Here is a 20,888-nt window from a genome sequence, read left to right as displayed (position 1 = left end):
TCTCAACAACAACATTATTCTTCAGAAATGTACAAATAATTGCAAATACAGTGCAAGATTGAATGGTTGGGTCTAAATAGTATTTTTTCCAACTGGAGTATTATTTTTTCCAACTTGAGTATTAAGAATGGGGACAATAGCTAAAAATGAGTGAACAAATCCAAGCTTAAGTAACTCAGCGAATCCTCAGAAATGTCATCGGATACTTTACAATTGTATACGTGTCAATGGCAGGAAAGCATATGCCTACAGATTACGTTTCTCAAAAAGAAATATGTATACTACCATAAAAAAAAATCCAGAATTTACTGGTTGCAATGGAAAAAGCACAACTGTCTGATCCTGGTTCCATGACTATAGCACACAGGGACTTGTACTTAAGTTTGGTCATTGGTGAAACATTTGGTTTCCATAATAAGTTGAGCATGACTAATGTATGAATAAAAGATAAAGGCACTGTCCTACTGCTGTTTCTCTATAAATGCATCTGTCCTGTAGATGACTTAGACGTGGTGACTTAGAAGCATGCTACTTTAGTCATACTGCCTATTAAAAATATTATATTTTGTTTGCATCAGCGAAACGTATGGTCATGATTTTAGTTACCAATGATAGTCAGCATCTAAATACACTATTTTCCAGTAAGTTGGCTCTTAAGGGAAGGGAAATTGCCTGTATGTGGTGTCGCATGAATTGCAAAGATCTATGAGCTAGTGCACATTACAACTTTTGTCACTTAAGGTACCCCTGAGATCCTGCTTGCTCATTAGTATGATTGGTCATACAAGTTTCCCAGCTATCTAATCTTATTAGAGCTCCAGAGGGAATTACACCTGCCATAGTGGTAAAATATAGTAAATTCAATGATAGGAGTTGGTCCTATTGCACTAAGGTCTGATGCAGCCTCTCCTTCCTTTTACATTGGTTGGAGTTTTGTCCTTACTACATTAAAGCACCTGAACATTCTTAAATAAATCCCGATATATTAGGTTAATTCCCTTCATTACAGGGTAGTTGGACATGAGCAGTAAATATAAATCAAATCATTATTACTTTAGCAGAACGTTTAGCTTTTTAGAAAATGTTGTGCCATTTCAACCCTGTTTTTCCATTTTTTTGTTCATTTTATTTCATGTGACAATTCTGGGGAAATATTTATTAAAGTTATTTTATTTTCTATATAAAGTACAAACATATCACACCAGAGTGTAATAGACCATCACCAGTTGTACTTTAGAGAGGACATTTAGCTATGCTTTAATCTTCCAGCACTCTGTCTTATAAATGTGTAACCTTGTACATGGTGAGGAAATCCTGAAGCCGCTACTGCTGCGAGATTCTGACAAGCTTAAGATATTCTCTGAATTTATCTGGATTCTCATTGAGCGCTGAACCAGAAATGGGAGTATTTGGGGATTTTGTATAGTGATAATTTGGAAAAATTCATCACTAAGTACAAATCCAAGCATCTAAAGGGCATATGGTATAAAATACCAGCGTGTACACTAAGTGGTATGTTTATCTCAAATACCCGTTTCTTCATGGATACCTCATTCTTTTTCTTTTTTTATAAGCTTCTTTCTTTTTCTTTTTGCAAACTTTAAGCAATCAGTTGTGAGTACAGTTCAACAAGATTTGCAGGACCTTGGATCAGTTGGATCAGAGGCCATATCAGTAATGTGTGGTCTCTGTGGACCAGAACCCTGCAAACGTACTTCTACAAGCTGGCATACCCAATATCTATATTTGGATTAATAGACCCAATCTGACGTCCTGCGCGCATCACACAGCATCAATGACATCCCTCTGGTCCTACTAATCACAAGAAGATTTAAGTTTTTAACAGAAGTTTACCATTTTTAAAAAAAAAAATAATAATTCAATATGGCAATAAGGAAGTGCTGTACTATAAAATATAAATTTTTCTTAATACAAATCTCATAAAACATATAAAAATAGAAGGGTGCAGAAAAAGAAAAGGGAGGGGCGCACACCAATTGTATACATGCGATCTAGTTAAGGCAAGGTACAGTATGTGTATATATGTTACATATTTAATGCAGGAAAAAATTCTTCCAATATAGACCTAAGTCTTCCAAGATTTGCTGACAAGCAATTTCTAGTAGGTATACATAACCAACCTATAATAAGAAGTACCTAGTCAAATAGAATATGCTGAAGTTTCAGCCTCATGAATGAGGAAGAGAGTAAATGAATGGTAACTGCAGCTTGTTGCTATAAAAGCATATAGCCGCTAGCTCATTTAACCATAATGAATCCCCAATGCAGAAACAAGATCAAAATACAGCATTCAGATGATTAAGTTGCCACAACAAACATTATCAATAAAAAGACATTTACCTGACAGTCACAATTGCTCTAAAGAAAGTGCTGATGGTGGCGTCCCTCTACCCTGATGCGCGTTTCGCACTGTGCGATTTGCCGATTTCTGAGCCAGGATCGGAGAGTATGTATTAGTTGTACATACTCCTGGCCAGTGGGCGTGGCCTCGCTCCAAACACCTGTATGGAGCGAGGTTGACCCATCTGGTCAGCCACGTCCACTGCACAGCCGCATCACAAGACGAGGCGTGTCTTCGTTGTGCTCTTGTCTGACTAATTAATTTATATACTTGCCTAATGAAAGTACCTATGTGCTATGAAAGCTTGGAAATATCATTTTCCTGCTTAGCCAATAAAGGTGTCAATCCTAGAATAACTTTTGTCTTTTTGGGCATAAAAGTATTTACATCAATTTTTCTAGCTAACACGGTATGAGAATATAATTTTTTATTGTACATCATAAAATGCAAGCACAAAAGAATGCAGAGTTGCACAGTTTAAATTCACAGTGGGAATGACTTTTCATGAAATCACATACAATTTGCTTGAACTATGAAATGCAGTGGATTTTCCGCACAAAAAAACCCTGCTGAAAAAAATCATAGCATTTACATTACATGCTATTATAATCTAAAGTGATTATGCAAGTTGTGAAAAAGTGGGCAGTCGTGTGTATACATGTGTGTGTGTGTGTGGGGGGGGTTATAAAACATTAAAAAGCATTGCTTACCTGCTGGGTTTCCCGTTGCTACATCACTTCATTTCAGCTATCCAGACATTTGTTGGAATCTCTCTCGGGCAAAAGTAACAGGTCCACCAAATTCTTGTCCTCTCTTGCTGACTTTATCTTCCAAAAGGTAGAAGTGAGAACAAGGGGATCTGATACCTTGGATCTAATCCTCATAAACAGGGAGGAAATGGTTAAGGAGTTAAAGGTTGCTGGGACACTAGGAGGCAGCGATCATGCTATCATAGAATTTTGGATAACTAGAGGAGGAAGACCTGTGAAGAGACAGACTTCAAGGTTGGATTTCAGAAAGGCAGATTTTAAGGTACTCAGAAAGAGGATAGGAGGGATCCAATGGCTGGATGTCCTAAAGGACAGAAATGTCCAGGAAGGATGGGAAATTTTGAAAAATTAGATTCTCAAAGCACAATCGTTAACAATCCCTAAAGAGTGAAGATTAGGAAGCATTTAAAGAAACCAGGATGGGTGAACACAGTACTTAAAAACATGCTAAAAAGGAAGGAAGAAAGAAATGTTTAGCAAATGGAAAGAGGGAGGCATATCTAAAGAAGAATATAATGCTGTCTGCAGAACCTGGAGGTATGTCAAAAGTAAAAGAAAAGTCAAAAATGCTATAGGATTTTTACAGGATGAAAATGGTAAAGTGGTGAAAAATGGTGCTGAGAAGAACGAAGTTTTAAATTCCTATTTTGCATCTGTTTTCTCTCATAAAGTAAATGTAACATAAACTCATCTTCACTGTGCTATTGAAGGAATAGAAGAATCCACACTATCTATAAACAGAGAAGTAGTGAGGGAATACTTAGCTAACATAAATGAATGAAAGTCTCCAGGTCCAGATGAATTACTTCCTAGGGTACTGAAGGAGATAGCAGAAGAAATTATTGAACCACTCTCCATAATCTTTTAAAATTTGTGGAGAACAGGAGAAGCCCCAGAAGACTGGAGAAGAGCGAATGTTGTCCCTATCTTCAAAAAGGGAAAGAAAGTGGACCCAGGGAACTATAGGCATGTGAGCTTTACTTTTATACCAGGAAAGATTTTTGAACAAATTATTAAGCAACATGTATGCAAGTACCTTTATGAGAATGAAGTGATTAACCAGAACCAGCATGGGTTTGTAACTAATATGTCATGTCAGACTAACTTAATTTCCTTGTATGACAGAATCACTGACTGGGTAGATCAGGGAAAAGCAGTAGATATAGTATATCTTGACTTCAGCAAAGCATTTGAGAAAGTATGTTATACCATCCTTATTGAAAAAATGACCAACTATGGAGTGAAAAAGGCAACTGTTAAGTGGATTCATCATAACTGGCTTAGTGATCAGGCCCAAAGAGTGGTCATAAATGGTTGCACATTCAGTTGGAAAAATGTCTCAAGTGGGGTATCACAACACTCTGTCCTGGGGCCTGTGTTGTTCAACATCTTTATCAATGATTTAGATGAAGGAATTGAGGGAAAACTGATTACATTTGCTGATGACACAAAGCTACGAGGGATAGCTAATACTAGAGAATAGATGAAGAGGATTCAAAAACATCTAAACAAACTGGAACTGTGGGCAGCAACTAACAGAATGGTTTTTAACAGGGAGAAATGCAAACTCCTACATCTGGGCAAGAAAAATGAAAAAAGCATATACAGATTGGGAGGAATAGGGCTAAGCAACAGCACACGTGAAAAAGACTTGGGTATACTAATAAATCATAGACTGAACAGTGTGATGCAGCAGCTAAAATGGCAAACACAATTTTGGGTTGCAATAACAGAAGAATATAGTCTAGATCATGTGAAGTAATTATGCCCCTCTACTCCTCTTTGGTCAGACTTTATCTGGAATACTGTGTCCAGTTCTGGGCACCACATCTTAAAAAAGACATGAAGAAACTGGAGCGAGTTCAAGTTTAGAGGAATAGTTAGAGGATTTGGGAATGTTTAGCTTGCAAAAGAGAAGACTGGGAGGAGACTTAAAGGGGTTTTCCCACGAACAAAAGTTCATTTGAAAAATTCTGTGTCTGACCGTGTAGGGAACGTACCACAGCTCCTGGGCGGGGGAGGAAGCAAAAGACAATATAGACATTACAGCTCGGGATCACAGAGGATTCATTTTGTGAGGTAAAACATTTGACTACCTGTTTTTAACCCCTTTACCCCCCAGGGTGGTTTGCATATTAATGACCAGGCCAATTTTTACAATTCTGACCATTGTCACTTTATGAGGTAATTACTCTGAAACACTTCAACGGATCCCCCTGATTCTGAGATTGTTTATTTGTGACATATTGTACTTCATGAGAGTGGTAAGATTTCTTTGATATCACTTGCGATTATTTGTGAAAAAAATGGAAATTTGGTGAAAATTTTGAAAATTTCTCAATTTTCAAAATTTTAACTTTTATTCCGTTAAATCAGAGAGATATGTTACACAAAATAGTTAATAAATAACATTTCCCAAATGTCTACTTTAAATCAGCACAATTTTGGAACCCAAAATTTTTTGTATTATTGCGCTATAAGGGTTAAAAGTTGATCAGCGATTTCTCATTTTTCCAACAAAATTTACAAAACCAATTTTTTAGGGACCACATCACATTTGAAGTGACTTTGAGGGGCCTTTATGACATAAAATACCCAAAAGTGACACCATTCTAAAAACTGCACCGCTCAAGGTGCTCAAAACCACATTCAAGAAGTTTATTAACCCTTCACTTGCTTCACAGGAATTTTTGGAATGGGGAAGAAAAAAATTAACATTTAACTTTTTTCACAAAAATTTTACTTTAGACCCCAATTTTTTTACTTTTGCAGGGGTAACAGGAAGAAATGGACCCCAAAATTTGTTGTGCAATTTCCCCTGAGCACGCAGATACCCCATACGTGGGGAAAAAACACTGTTTGGGCGCACAGCAGGGCTCAGAAGGGAAGGAGCGCCATTTGACTTTTTGAATGTAAAATTTGCTTGAATAATTAGCGGACGCCATGTTGCGTTTGGAGAGCCCCTGATGTGCCTAAACAGTGGAAACCTCCCACAAGTGAAACCATTTTGGAAACTAGACCGCTTAGGGAACTTATCTAGATGTGTAGTTAGCATCTTGAACCCCCAGGTGCTTCACAGAAGTTTATAACATGGAGCCTTGAAAATAAAATTTTCACATTTTTCCCACAAAAATGTTTTTGCCCCAAATTTTTTTGTTTCACAAGGGTAAGAAGATAAAATGGAACCTAAAAACTGTTGTGTACGCCAATACCCCATATGTGGGGAAAATACACTGTTTGGGCGCACGTCAGGGTTCAGAAGGGAAGGAGCACTGTGTGACTTTTTGAACGCAAAATTGGTTGGAATCAATAGCGGACGCCATGTCGCATTTCGGGAGCCCCTGATGTGCCGAAATAGTGGAACCCCCCCACAATTTACTCCATTTTGGAAACTAGACCCCTCAAGGATTTTATCAAGGGGTATAGTGTACATTTTGAACCCAACGGTACGACAGAATTTGATAACGTTAGGTCATCATATTGAATAAGTTGTCATTAGCCTTGAGCGCAAGTGCTCGCTACTCAACACTGGTCGCCATATTGTCATCACCCTAACTCTAGCACAACCCTAACCCTAGAGTTTATTTTTTTACACCGTTCCTCGTGTGGTATAAGTGATTAGACGACTTTATTCTTTGGGTCGGTGCGACTACAGCGATACCAGATTCATATCGGGTTTTTATGATTGACAGCTGTCACACACTATAAGATGCTTTTTTTGCAAAGACTAGTTTTTGCATCACCATATTTTGAGAGCTATAATTTTTCCATATTTTGGCCGACAGAGTCATATGACAGCTTGTTTTTTGTGGGACAAGTTGACGTTTTTAATGGTATAATTTTCGGGCATGTAACATTTTTTGATCGCTTTCTATTCTGATTTTTGGGAGGCAGAATAAGCAAAAACCAACAATTCAGGAATTGTTGTTTTGCATTTTTTTTATGTTGTTCTGCGTGTAGTAAAAGTGATAATGCAGCGTTATTCTTCAGGTCAGTACATTTACAGCAGTACCGCATTTATATAGTTTTTTTTATGTTTTGGCACTTTACACAATAAAAACGATTTTCTAGAAAAAATAATTTTTTTGTATCGCTTTATTCTGAGAGCTATAACTTTTTTATTTTTCAGATGATGGAGCTGTGTGGTGGCTTGTTTTTTGTGGGACAAGATGACTTTTTCAGCGGTACCATTTTTATTGTTATTCCATTTTTTGTTTGGCAGTATCATGATAAAGCATTGTTTTTTGCTTCGTTTTTTATTTATTTTTTTACCGTGTTCACTAAAGGGGTTAAATAGTGGGACAGTTTTATAGGTCAGGTCGTTCCGGACGTGGCGATACCAAATATGTGTACTTTTATTGGTATATTTTTTTTCATAATAAATAAATATTATGGGTTCAATATATTTTTATTTTTTGGGGATTATTTTTTTTATTTTTTTTTTATATTTTTACAATTTTTTCTAATTTTTTTTTCTCTTTTCTACTTTTTTTTTTACTTTTACACATTGTCCCGCTATGGGACTTTCACTTTTTGCAGCCTGATTGGCTGCATGGCATAGAGAGCAGCAGCTCCCTATGCCATGCAGCCTTTCAGCGCTGCACACAGGGGAGACATTACTTTGGTCGCGCACTGTGCATGACCAAAGTTACGTCATGCCTCCTGGTGACCCCGATGTTGTCAGACATCGCTGGACACCGGCAGGAGAGGTAAGTATAGCGATCACCTCCCCCCTTGCCACCGTAATGCTGTGATCGACTTCGATCGCAGCATTGCGGGGATTAATGTGCCGGGAGAGGTGCGGGACCACTCCCTGTACATAGCACTGGATGTCAGCTGTAACAATCAGCTGACACCCGGCGGCGATCTCCCTGCACCACTTGTGCGTGTGCGTGATCGCAGCGTGCGTAATAATACGCAGCTGGTCCATAAGTCCCAGGGCACAGCTACGTACTATTACTGACAAGGTGGGAAAGGGGTAAAACAATATTGTACTTCACAAATGAATCCTTCGCGATCCCCTGCTGTAATGTCTGTATTGTCTTTTGCTTCCTCCCCTGCCCAGGAGATGTGGTATGTTCCATACACGGTCAGATACAGGCAATTTTTAAAATAAAGTTTTGTTTGTTGGAAAACCCCTTTAATTGCTGTCTACAAATATCTGGAGGCCTATCACACTGTAGAGGGATCAGCTTTATTTTCATTTGCGCAAAGAAATACTAGAAGCAGTGGGATGAAACTGAATGGGAGAAGATACAGATTAGATATTAGAAAAATTTTTGACAGTAAGGGTGATCAATGAGTGGAACAGGCTGCCACGAGAGGTGGTGAGTTCTCCTTCAATGGAAGTCTTCAATCAGAGGCTGGACAGACGTGTGTCTGAGATGGTTTAGTGAATCCTGCATTAAGCAAGGGGTTGGACACGATGACCCTGGAGGTCCCTTCCAACTCTACCATTCTATGATTCTATGACTATAGCTCAGATGTTGCTTGTCGGTCTTTATGTTTAGGGTGCAGCTATGACGCAACATTTACCAAATGTAATTACAGCAGCAGATCACTGGCTTGATGATATATGGCATGAGACTACCGAGGTCAGTGATTGGCTGCAGCAGTCAATTATGGCATATGGCACATTATTGCTGCAACTAAATAAAGAAAGTTAGCGACCACCAGAGTTACAGCGCTTTAAAAGGAAGGTAATGCTTTTTTAATGTTTTTTTTACATTTCTCCTGCCCCTGTACAATATATTTATAACTCTGAAAACCACTTTAATAATAGGAAGCTACATGCACACCATGTCTGACACTTAGCTGAATGTATGCACTGAGAAAAACCACCTACTTTAATGTTGCCAATAGATGGCTTCCTTCTGGCTTCTTTCTGGTATTTGTTAGCGTACTGTTTCTTTCACTGTATAGGAAAGTGCACAAGATACCACTGCAAAAAAATAATATTTTACTATGGGGCCCTGTTGTTGCCACAACATCCATTGAGACTGGCCTTTCTGTCACATGTACACCTCTTGAATATATACTCCTAACACTTTCCAAAACCCTTGTGTGCACATAGATGTATGATACTGCCAGATGTTCATATTTGTTTGTTTTGTGTGTGAAAAGGAAATTAGATTAAGAGCAGAAGATGTGTGCTCATCGGGAAGCCATTCTAGGAACATAAAACGTTGTTTTTATCCAACTATAATTTAATTTATTGATATAGTCTTAGGAAATGATCTTTAATAAATTCTGATATCTTGTTTAAGGAGCATAGCATCTAAATTTAAAGTGGTTGCACATAACTCATGGACAGGTGCCATTGCAGTAATGTCAGGGCTTTGTCTCCCAACATTGATTTGGCATTGCTATGTCTCATGAGCGCTGTGTAAAGTGGCTAAGAGTAGTAGTCATGACCGAGCTGCTGTCCCGTTACACTCTGGGACTTTGCATACAAACGGTTTCCCAGTCCCAGTGTGCTGTCAGGTGTGGAGTGCATCACACTCACTTGTAGGCTGCAAACCTATCTCCGGGCCTCCATCCTTAGGAGCATCCGCACACAATTCAGGGGACACCAAGTTCATTGCAATAAGCAAAAGTCTACTAGTTAGTCCAAGTTAATCAAGTGGTAACACGTGGGATTGGGCATAGCATTTCATATTCCTTACTTTATTAGCACAGTACATCTTCATTCCTACCATTCGTTCCTCCTTGTGCATCCATTTTCCCACGGGCTCTGTTAGCCCCAGGGATCTCCCTTCTCATTCGGCAGTGCACCCAGGATCCATTGCCTTCCATCTTGGTGGGCCCCTGTCCATCTTCCCTTGTACACCAAAGGACACGATGTGCCCGACAGCCCCTATGTAAAACCTTGGGCTCCGGGCGCGACACGAGAGTCCGCTTGGAATTCCAGTATAGTGTCCCATTGACTCGAATAGTAGACACATGCTGACCCTAGCAGCCCACTGGACTTGAACTTGGACTTGTCACTGCACTTCTCTATCTCCCTCACTATCAGGAAGTGTCCACCTTTTATTAACACTAGTTCCCACCTAGTTCTTTTATTAACTATGTCCTATCCTATTTATTAAATCTATTGTCCTTATGCTATGTCCTATACCGTTGCTAAACAACTTACTATAAAAACAGTACTTATCCTATCCCTAGTCGAATCCTGTGCTTACCCTGCACTATCTACTACTCACATTATACATTAACACTTTACATTACTTGCATGCTGTACTTTACAATAACACATTATACAAGATGCATATCACTATTCACATTACATGTAAAACCGCATGACACTATACACATAGTGTGATTGTTGTCTTCAGGGGCAGGAACAGGGTAAGACAGCCAGCATTCCTACAACTGCAACCTATCAGCGACCACAGATTGCTATGTTATGTGAGCGCTAAAAATCAGACATTAATGGAATGCTGGTCTGGAAGGTGAGTATGGGTTGCTTTTATTCTGTTTGGGGCACTGCATCTAAGAAGGGGTTATACAGTAGTGTGACGTGCCCCCTGGGGCCGTGGGGTACTCGGTAGCCGGGCCGGTCGGTTCTATTTGGGGTAGTCACGGTGGAAGTGACCCTGTCCGTGGCCCAGGGCAGTCAATAAAGAACAGTCAATTGGGGAAATAAAGTGTTTGGGGATAAAGTTCGTGACGCCACCCGTAGTATGCGGCTATATGTGGCCGCTGCTGCTATTCAGATCCACTGGGGCTGTTGGTGACGCAGCAAAGATGGTTCAGCTCTCCATGGGAAGAGCTAAGCTCCAGGGCAGTATATAGGGCTGATGAGGTAGATGTTGTCGGCAGGGACAGTGTAGTGCAGGGCAAGTGACGCAGCAATAAATCAAGGACACAATGGGGTGCAGTCTTCAGGCTTTACTCACAATTATCAAAATGCTCCAGGTTACACTTGCCGGATTATAACCGCCCACGTCGCCCTGTGTCCTCCGGGGAAGTGATCCAGCCAACTCTCAGATAACTTAGGTGCACTTGAACGTGACCCCTTTCTGTGTACCTTCCCAGATCGTCTCTCTCTGCGCTGGCTCTCTCTCTCCTGCCCTGCGCCTCACACACAGGGTCCCGAGCCAGTGGCCACAGACCTTGTTGGGCGACGTCCGGTCTGTCTCCTTTGTTCTATATGACCACCTTTTCAGCGAATGTGTGTGGACTGTGGCTACGGCACATGAAGATACCGCAACCTCCGGTTTGCTAGCTGAGTCTTGCAGTCCTCCACTAGTCTGGGGCCGGTCCCCTACTGTGGCCTTGATCCTTTCACGGTCAGCGTGAACTCGGGCACACGGATGGCATCCCACACTCGCCGTGCCCGTAGGATCCCTTCTATCCCTGGAGCCCCTATCACTGCTCTGGTGTTCTCTCCTCACTCTCCTCCTGGGCCCCTGTGACTGGGCCCTACTCCTCTCTCAACTCCTCTGGAACAGGACCCTTCTAGATGTTTCTACCCTTGCTTTTATACTCCTCTGTCAGTGCTCCACCCACCTCCTCTACTTAGTTCCACCCTCCTAACAGGGACCAGGCCTGTGCTCTCCCTTTGGAGCTATCTGGACCTTCCCTTATGAAGTGGTGTAGTGTTGGATGCGAGTGTTTGGGTCCTGGGTAGTGCTCCCTCCTTACCTGAGAGTGGGTGGGGTACCAAACCTCTGGCTGAGATGCAGTACCTCTGTGGCAACTGGACCTGCAGGGGCGCCACATTCCCCCCCCGTTAAACAGCACATCTGCGGGCTGGAACAGAGTAAAACAAGAATTTTAAGACAGACAAAATTTTAAAATGCTTTTACAGGTAAAAACTGTAAATAGATAACTTTTTCTTCCCTTTATGGGAGGCACTTTTTCTTAAACTTTACATGTAAAACAATATAAGATCACTTTAAATAACATTTTATCAAACAAGTCCTGCAGGCTGTAGTGAGATCCTTATCAGGGTGTCCATCTCACTGGTGTAAGTGCAATATGAGGGACCCGTCCTAAAACCCCCAACGTAGGCCCTGGGCATGGCTGCAGGGCATAGCTGATCCACTCGTTGGACCACGTGTTCGACGACGCCAAACGGGTTTTTGTTCAGTGGTCTAAAAAACCAACAAGAAGCACCTTAAGAAGTGCTAACTTTTTACAATAAAAGTTTTTGGGATAATCACCGTCCTTAACCACAAAGTCCTTTTACCTTAACCGTGTACATACAAAACAAACAAAAACTTTCCTTTAAACACACAAAGATTATACCAGTACCCTTCTGGGTAACTATATACAATTTTCTGATTATGAGTTCAGTTCAGTGGTGGTGCTCCCTCCGGGGAAACATTTGTCCACCACTGGATGGCCCTGCCGGGTCATCAGCCTCCGATATCAGGGGTGCGTTCTCATCCTCCACCACCCTACGCACATGTAGGGCGTACAACGCCCGTTTTCCATGGTGACAGGTGTAGGTGACTCTGTCTCCAGGTTACAGATCCCGTCCCGGGTGTCCCTGCTGTAGGTGGGACTCCACATTGCGCCTGTTCATGAAGAGGTCCGTGGTTACTTGAGGCTTCCGAATGAAGCCACAACCCCCTTCAAGATCAAACTTGACCATGGTTCCCTCGGCGCGGGGACTGGGTTTGGTGGGATTGGCTTTGCGGGCCCGGGTCTTAGCCTGCATGTTGCGGGCCTCCATCGCCTCCCACTGTACTTGACGTTCCTGCCGCTCCACTTCCAGTTTTTGTAGTTCCTGATGGCAATACTCCTCTCTCCGTAGGGCCTCTGTTTGGGTCCCCCGCGGGAATCCCATAAGATCGCCCTCTGGGTTGTCCCTCCTAAACTCCTCTCCTCCTTCGCAGGCAGCCAGGGGCGCAGGCGTGGGCATTAAAGGGGCTCCCTGCTGGTCCTTGACCCTTGCGGACCAGTTCCATGTTGCACGCCCGTACACCCAGGCGGGTGTAGGGGCCGATGGTTCTCCCAGAGGACCTAGGAGGGTGTCGGTGTCGTCGGCGCCTGGGGCAGAGGCGCTGTTATTACCTGCACTCACCGTCGCTCCGGTTTTCGGTGTCTCCTGCGGGCTTAGAACAGGTCCCGCCGGGGCTGGGGTGCTGGTGGTAGGACTAGGTGTTGGCTGCTGCCGGGTTAGTTTCTCCAGCAGCTCGTCCTTCCACTGCGCGACTGCGGTCTTCTGTGCTTCTTCCATCTGCCGGCCCAGCTTCTGTACCTCGGCACGCAGGAACCCCATACCCTTCAGGGGTAGCTTGCCCAGGACCCCCTCCAGGATAAGGGGGGAATCTTCTGGCTGCATGCCACGGGTGGGAGTCTGGCCATCACCTCCTTCCATGGCGCCTGCCTGGTGTATTCTGACCCCTATGCCTGTGGCCCTGCCATGTCTCCAAGATTTTCCTTCTCCTCTCCCCTTTCAGAGGCGGTTCCACTCCAGCTTGCTGTTGGCCACACCAGGGAGCGGCTCCCCCAGACTGATGGACAACTCTATGTATATGGCCGCAGATGCATGGGGCGGGCTCCTTTTTGGCACCATTCCGGAACCCGGCCCACGATGGGAGGCTTCTTTTCATCCTTTAGTACACTCATAATGTGATGTGAGTTTTTGGGTCCCGGGTAGTGCTCCCTCCCTACCTGAGAATGGGGTACCACACATCTGGCTGAGATGCAGTACCTCTGTGGCAACTGGACCCGCAATGGCGCCACAAGTGGACAGCCCTTTTATCTTTTAGACTTTGGGACTGGAAAATACTTACATATAAATTGGTAGAATTTTGACTTGTCCTCAACATCTGGTCCCCAATGTGTCTTCTGCTATGCCTTCTTTTTAGGGATGATTGTGATATCTCTATGATTAAATAACGGTATTATTCTGTTCTTTGTTGTAGCCATGTATTCTAATGAACAACATCCAGCAACTTAGAGTCCAACTGGAAAAGATGTTTGAGAACATGGGAGGAAAAGAGGTAAGACTCCTTGTGTGTAGTATTCATGGTTAACTCTATTGCATTTAGAGATCATTAGATACTCAATAATTATTTTATATCGATATCGGATCTGCAGCTTTGTTTCAGAGAGGACCATTACTGGTTTAAACGTTAATAGCTGGAGACTAAGTAGCAAAGCAGTGACTTAACTAAGCCTAATACACACACCCTGGGCTAATGATCTTTAAATGAGTTGAATTTCATGTTGTGTGTTTTAGTCACGATGCAGACATCTCCCGCTATTTCTGAATGAAGCGGGCTTTGGCAACCTGTAGCTTACTTTCTATGTAAGTGGGGCTAGTAGCTTCAGCATAAGGGAAAGCTACAGGTTGCCCATCTGAGGAATATTAAAGAAGCACTCACACTAAACTGTTAATTCATTACATTTCTATATATATGTAAGCATGTAATGTAGTGTGAGCGTATCAATATACTCACTTATTGCTGTTTTCTCCAGGATCCAGCACCTTTCTTCTCCTCTTCTGAGTAAGGTCATCACTCTGTAGACTGTCTCGGTCACGCTGCACTCTGTGACCCGGATGTGGCTTTTACAACGTAAATCTATGGGGCGTCAGAATGAGGCTGCATAGACTTTCAGTGTAAAAGAGACTTCCGGCTCATGCATGGAGTGAGCCGGATAGTTGCAACTGCAGTGACGCCACTGAGAAGAGGAGAAGAACGGCGCTGGACCCCGAAGAGAGCAGCGGTAGGTGAGTATAATAATACACTCACACTACATTACATGCACATACACACATGTTTAATGAATAAAAAACTTAGTAGGAGTGCTTCTTTAAGGCGTTTTTTATCTGTGTGTTGATAGTTTTGTGTTTTGTGCTTTGTCTGTAATGTGTCATGTCTTTGTCCAATACCTTTAACCTGCTATCAACTGAGCAGAAGAAAGAAGGAGCAATAGCCTTTTACAAGGTTTGTGAAGGCGAGCATGCATTGATATCTCAAACTATACGTTACAGGCTGTAATTCAGTGCCAGTCTGACAGACTATCGTGACGGTGCCAGCCTAAGAATAACATGCAAAGCAATGATTCTGGTTGATATTGAATATATAGAACAATTGGGCAGAAAGAGATTGAATAATGTATTGAAATCTATTATTTTGCTGAATGTGCAAAAATAAAATTGCTAATAGAAGAACACAGAGAACCATTGAAATGCCTATACAATAATGAACTTATCTTGGGTGTCAGAGCACTAAATAGATTTTTTTTATCATATTATGTTCTTATAGTGCTTTGTAAATTGACACCTTATTATATTTTATATTCACCGTCCACCTAACACCCAATTAATGCTACATTATACTCTTTCTATTTAGTAAAAATTTACTAAATAACTCTAAAGATATAAAATGTGTAGGCTGAGCTATGTCACTATATCTATATGTACACTGGCCGTGCATGCCTAGGAATGGGACCTGATACCCTTGGTTCATCATTAGCTAAATGGTGCTAGATCTATAGCATGTGTTACTTCTGAAGCACACATTGTGACTTTGCATTAAGTTGACAAATATTTTGGGATTCATGTCAGAACATCAGATTGGGCTGAAGTATCTTCTATTTGATCAGAGATACAAAACTGCTTTAGATGGCATTTTTACTAACGACTGAACTTCAGCTCACTTACTGATTTCTCAATAACTGGATAAAATCAGATACTGTATGCCTTCCCCAGGCTCATGTTTGCATGATGTAAGAAAACAGGGAATATCTGCTTTCTGCTTGGATTGCACTCTCCTGACACTGCAATCAGTGCCACGTGAAGCGTTTCCTTCTGACTGCAGAGTGGCTAATTATTTTTATTTTTTAATACTTGCAGACAGATTTAAAAAATTGTGGCAGGTACTAACGTAATATTTCATTTTCAAAAAATATCATCAATGGATACAATTGTATTTTTGTGGACCAGACCCCAGAATGCAAAACAAGGAAGTCAAGGTCATCGCTTGTATGATAAACCTTTCCTATCTGAGATTTAACACCCTGCAAAACGTTTTCTTGTTGTCTTTTCTAAATCTGCCTGCTCAATATATTAATAAAACAGGTATTTATTAATATATGTACAAAAAGCACAATGTTGTGTGCTTTTTTTTGTCACAATGTGTTACCTTTACAAAACATCTGGTTGATATAAGAATGTCGATAAAATGCAATAAAATAGAAAGAAAAGAAATAATACAGATCAGGTGGTTTAGACAGAGAACAAATTACAATTTTTCATATGCTGTAGATAGATATCTGTTTGTCTGCCTTATTTCTGCAAATTGCTCACTTGAGTCTGTGTTAAATCACAGCTTAAAGAGTACTTTTCCACCCAGTCTATGGTCAGTTGCTGTCATGCTGCTATATTATATATATTCTGTCCTAGATAAAATGTACTTGTGCCACCAATTTGTTTTCCCGGAATAGGAGTAGTACACTTGTGATGTATAACTGTATATCACATTATAGCCAATGGGGTTCTTTTGTGAAATGTAAATAGACATTACTTGCAGAATCAGGAGTAAAACTTTTCCAACAACCTTTAGTTCAGCGATCCTACCATCCCATAGTAAAGCACATGACCAGCAAAAGAGTAAAATACTCTAATTCCAGCTATGGTAAGTTGAACATAGGCATCAGGTCTTCAAGTCTAACAACTTAAAGGGAATCTGTGAGTAGGATCAACCCTCCTAAGCTGTATATATGAACCTGTACGTCATAGGAAGATGAACAAAATGATATCTTGATATCTACAATCTGATTTCTTATTCCAGAGAAATCCAAGGGAGAGTTAACGGTATGAAACATGTAACTAACACAGAACAGTAGAACTGAACTTTGTCTCTTTACAACCACATTAGCAGCTGCAGCTCTCACAGCTCTGCTGTATTGCAGCACTGTCTGCTGGTGAGATGGAAGCTGACGCTGAGAGGAACCTGCAGATGTGTCAGGTATAATCACACACAGCTCTGCAGTGAGATCAGGAGAGCAGAGAGCCGCCATTAGACATCACGCTCTTAACGCCCCCTGTCATTTATAATAATTTCTGGAGTCAGATTCTCATACAGATCAGTGTCCAACCTATAGCCCTGAACAGCTCATTTACATATAAGATAATCATGGATTTCTCTGGAATAAGACATCAGATCACAGATAACAGTATCATTTTATTCAGCTTCATATGAGCTACATTCCCATATACTGTATATGGTTTAGGAGGGTTGAGCCTACTGACAGATTCCTTTTAATCAGATTTATGTTGGATTATTGATTGATATTATCCAATTATATATCTAATAGTATAATTTTTTTGTCTCCTGCCGTTCCTCATCAAATTGCAATTGAAAGAATCAACAGGGATGAAATGCAACATAGCATGTTAATTTATTATAAATCAGCCATGTGAGCTTTTACTGAAAGACTGCACTGTTTTTATGCTTTCTCTGGAACTATAAATGTGATTAGAGACATACAAACATCTTTCAATCATCCTAATGCCTGGTCAAAAGATGTTAACTTTAAAGGGCCATTCCCACAAGCGCATTATTCTTCACAAAGCACAGGAAATCCATACCATAATTATTCTTATTACATAGAATAAACCCAGCATTACATTTTTTTGCACCTTTATGTATCCAACTTCATAGATCTAAATAAGTGGTCTTATTCTTTTCTTTTACAGCTGTATATCGCTCTTTTTAGTTATCAGCAAACAGGCACACTGCTGATTCCTGGTATGATCTCTCTGCACTGTGTGTGATCAACCAGTAGCAGTGGAATTACCCCAGTATGGTTCTAATGGCAACAGGAGGGTAAATAAAGCCGGGATGGGCATCCTTTGGGGCTGATATGTGTAAAATGGGGCAGATTTAAAAATGAGTTATATTGGCAAAAATGAATAAATATATGCAGATTGTTAAAAGACCAAATTGTTATTTGGGAAATAACCCTTTAATGCACACTACATTTTAATCTACCCACATTCCACTACTAACTGTACCTAAAATAATAGTTTTAATATTGCAAGAAAACTGTCTAAATTCAAGCTGTGTGCAGTGGTCTCAGGCTATGAATCTTCATTACAGGGTGGGGAGATGATATTTACACATGCTCCTCTAAATGTACAAGATATGTTCATCGATCTTTTCTATGGACAAGTATATGTTATTGACGCGCCCCCTGGGCCATATTCTTTAGGGGGAATATCCGGAGCCGGATCAGATGGGAGTTGTAGTCTTCCGAGTGGCTGTGACCCGGTCCGTGCCCAGGGTGTCAAACTGAGTTGTATGTGGCAGTCCTACAGATGTTGCTAAGTTCTTAATGTCGACTACGCCACCCGTTGTGTTGCGGTCACTGTGGCCGCCGCTGCAGCAGGGTCCGCTGAGACTGATGGTGTAGGTGCAGCTTTGATGATATAACCCCCAACGGGTGGGGTATAGCCTCAGGGGGATCAGGTGCAGAGGATGGGGGTTGTGGTGATGCAGTGTAGACGGCAATCAGAGACAGAGTCGGGTTATGCAGTTTAGGATGTTTACTCACTGCTGATGTTCTGGTCACTCCAGCTTCGAGTGACCTCCCGAGCCGTGCTGCGTCCACCAGGTTCTGGATCCAGCCAACCCCCAAATAAGTCCGGAGCGTGACCCTGAGCTCTCCTTCTGTCCGTTCTCTGGCCGTCCCCACTATTGATCCACCCAGGTCCAGCTCCCTCGGGCCTTCTATTGGGAGACCCTTGGCCTCGGGTTCCCTGACCCTCCACGTGGTATGCCTTCGTGGTGGATGTGGTGGGTGACCGTGACAAACGCTGCCCACGGTCTCCGGTCTCTGGCTGGGGTGTGTTTTTGCCCCCACCAGCTTGGGTTCCGGTACCCTGTGCCGACTCTTCACCCGGGGATTTAAGTTGGGTTCTTGGAGTCCTTTTCTGCTGTTTCCCCCTCTGGGTCTCTCTCTCTCTCTTCTCCTCTCTCACTCTGGGTCTTTCTTCTCCTCTGCTCGCTGACTTCCTCTCTGCAACTGACCCTGTTCTTAGTTGGTGCCCACCTTATATACACCCTCTATGTGTGAGCTCAGGTGACCAGCACCCAATGAGCTCCTATCTTTACCCAGGCTGCTCCCCCTATCTGCCCCTACACTACTTGGGCTGTACCACCCCCCTCCCACTCCAGCCAGGAACAGACTCGGTCGTACCTGCACATTTCTAAGTGGGAGTACCGTCGGTCTGCTCCTCGGAAATGGGATGTATGTAGTGCATGCAGCCTACCGAGCTCAGTTCCACACTCCATCCTTACCCGGGAGTGGAATATCACACCTCTGGGTTGAGGTGCAATACCCCTGTAGCAGCCGAATCCTCAGGGTGCTACATTCCCCCCTGGTAAATCACAGCACGTCCTCGGGCTGTAAGACATAACACCAAAAACATACAAAATTTTTCATAAACATATAAAATATATAAAACATTATATATATAAAACTTTCTCGTCGCCTCTGGCTCCTCCTCCGGTCACTGTGCAACGTGTGACCGGGTACAGTGCGACAGTCTTTCTAGAAAACATGGTTTTCCTATAAAACCGGTAGGGGGCGCTTTAGGAAGCGCAACTATGTACAAGGGTATGGCCGCTCTCAGTCCTCGGCCAGTTAAGGAGGGAAAGGGAATGGCTGCTCACAGTCCTCAGCCTGTGGAATTAAGGGTAAACGGGTAAACAGTTCACTCAGCTGGTCCCAACGGGGACTATATTTGCAGTAACAGTTTCTTTATACCCCGATCGGGTAACTATTTACAGCACCTGCTCCGCTGTACCCAACAACGTCTTCCTCCTGCTCCTTCTTTGGGGATCTCAGCTTCAGACCCGTCCGGATCCTCTTGCTCTTCCTCCTCACATCGCAGCTCCTCCTCTGTCAGGCGATGCACATGGAGGGCGTAAGGTCCTTTGGCACACTTGTGCCGGGTAAAGGTGACCTCGTCCCCGATATAAAGGTCACGACCTCTGTGCCCCTCCGGCAGATGGGACTCCACATCTCTGCGCGTGACAAAGACGTCGCCGGGGGTGTTGTTGTCTCTGATGAAGCCCCACCCATGCTGCAGGTTAAACTTTATTACAGTCCCGGTGGTGCGGGGACTGTGCGCTGCACGGGGGTCCCTCCTGGTTCGGCTCTTCTGCTCGGCGCTCCTTATTTGGGCCTGTTGTTCCCGGACCCGCCTCTCTCTCCGCTCCCTCGCAAACTCCTCGAGCTGCTGTCGGCAACACTCAGCACGCTCCGCTGCAGCTGCCCTGGTTTCCTGAGTGAACCCCATTAGGTCTTCTCCGGTGGGGTCCCACTCAAATTGGGCCTCTTCAAGCGGGGGCGAGATCCTTATCACGGGCTTCGGAGCCGGAATCAGGGGTGCACACATGGCCCCAACTCTCCTCTGGTGCTCCAGTTCATAATACCTCTGAGGCCAGATGAAAGGCTGCCCGTCCGGCCACGTGTGCTGGGCAAACAAGTCCTCTCCCAGACGCGGCACCCTTGGTTTTGCGGGTGCGGGCGCGGTGGTGGTGGCGCCCGGGTTGCCCAGGCCTTGCGGCCAGGCCTGGGGCACCTGGAAGGTGAAGGGCACCGTTAGGACGGCGGCGCCCTGGGCTACCTGGCCTTGCGGCCAGGCCGGAGGCTCCGCGGAGGTAGGGGGCGCTGTTGGTGATGCGACGCCCGGGAATTCTAGGCCCTGCGACCAGGCTGGTGTTACTTCCTGCTTGGTCACGCTCGGGGTCGGTGCGCGTGACGTCACAGGGGTCGCGGCGGCG

At 43.1% G+C, this 20,888-nt stretch overlaps 1 protein-coding gene across 1 annotated transcript in view; it reads left to right on the top strand.

Moving 5' to 3' along the window:
* Positions 1 to 20,888, top strand: part of UNC13C (unc-13 homolog C) — an 861,108-nt gene that overhangs the window by 609,845 nt on the left and 230,375 nt on the right. The window contains exon 25 of the mRNA XM_073653015.1: positions 14,013 to 14,090. Within this exon, the coding sequence (XP_073509116.1) occupies positions 14,013 to 14,090 (78 nt within the window). The remainder of the gene's footprint in view (positions 1 to 14,012; positions 14,091 to 20,888) is intronic.

Source organism: Phyllobates terribilis, unplaced genomic scaffold (assembly GCF_046119375.1).
Source record: "Phyllobates terribilis strain yellow unplaced genomic scaffold, ASM4611937v1 Scaffold_11__3_contigs__length_659146591, whole genome shotgun sequence".
Taxonomy (NCBI): Eukaryota; Metazoa; Chordata; class Amphibia; order Anura; family Dendrobatidae; genus Phyllobates; species Phyllobates terribilis.
This window is presented reverse-complemented; position numbering and strand designations above follow the sequence as displayed.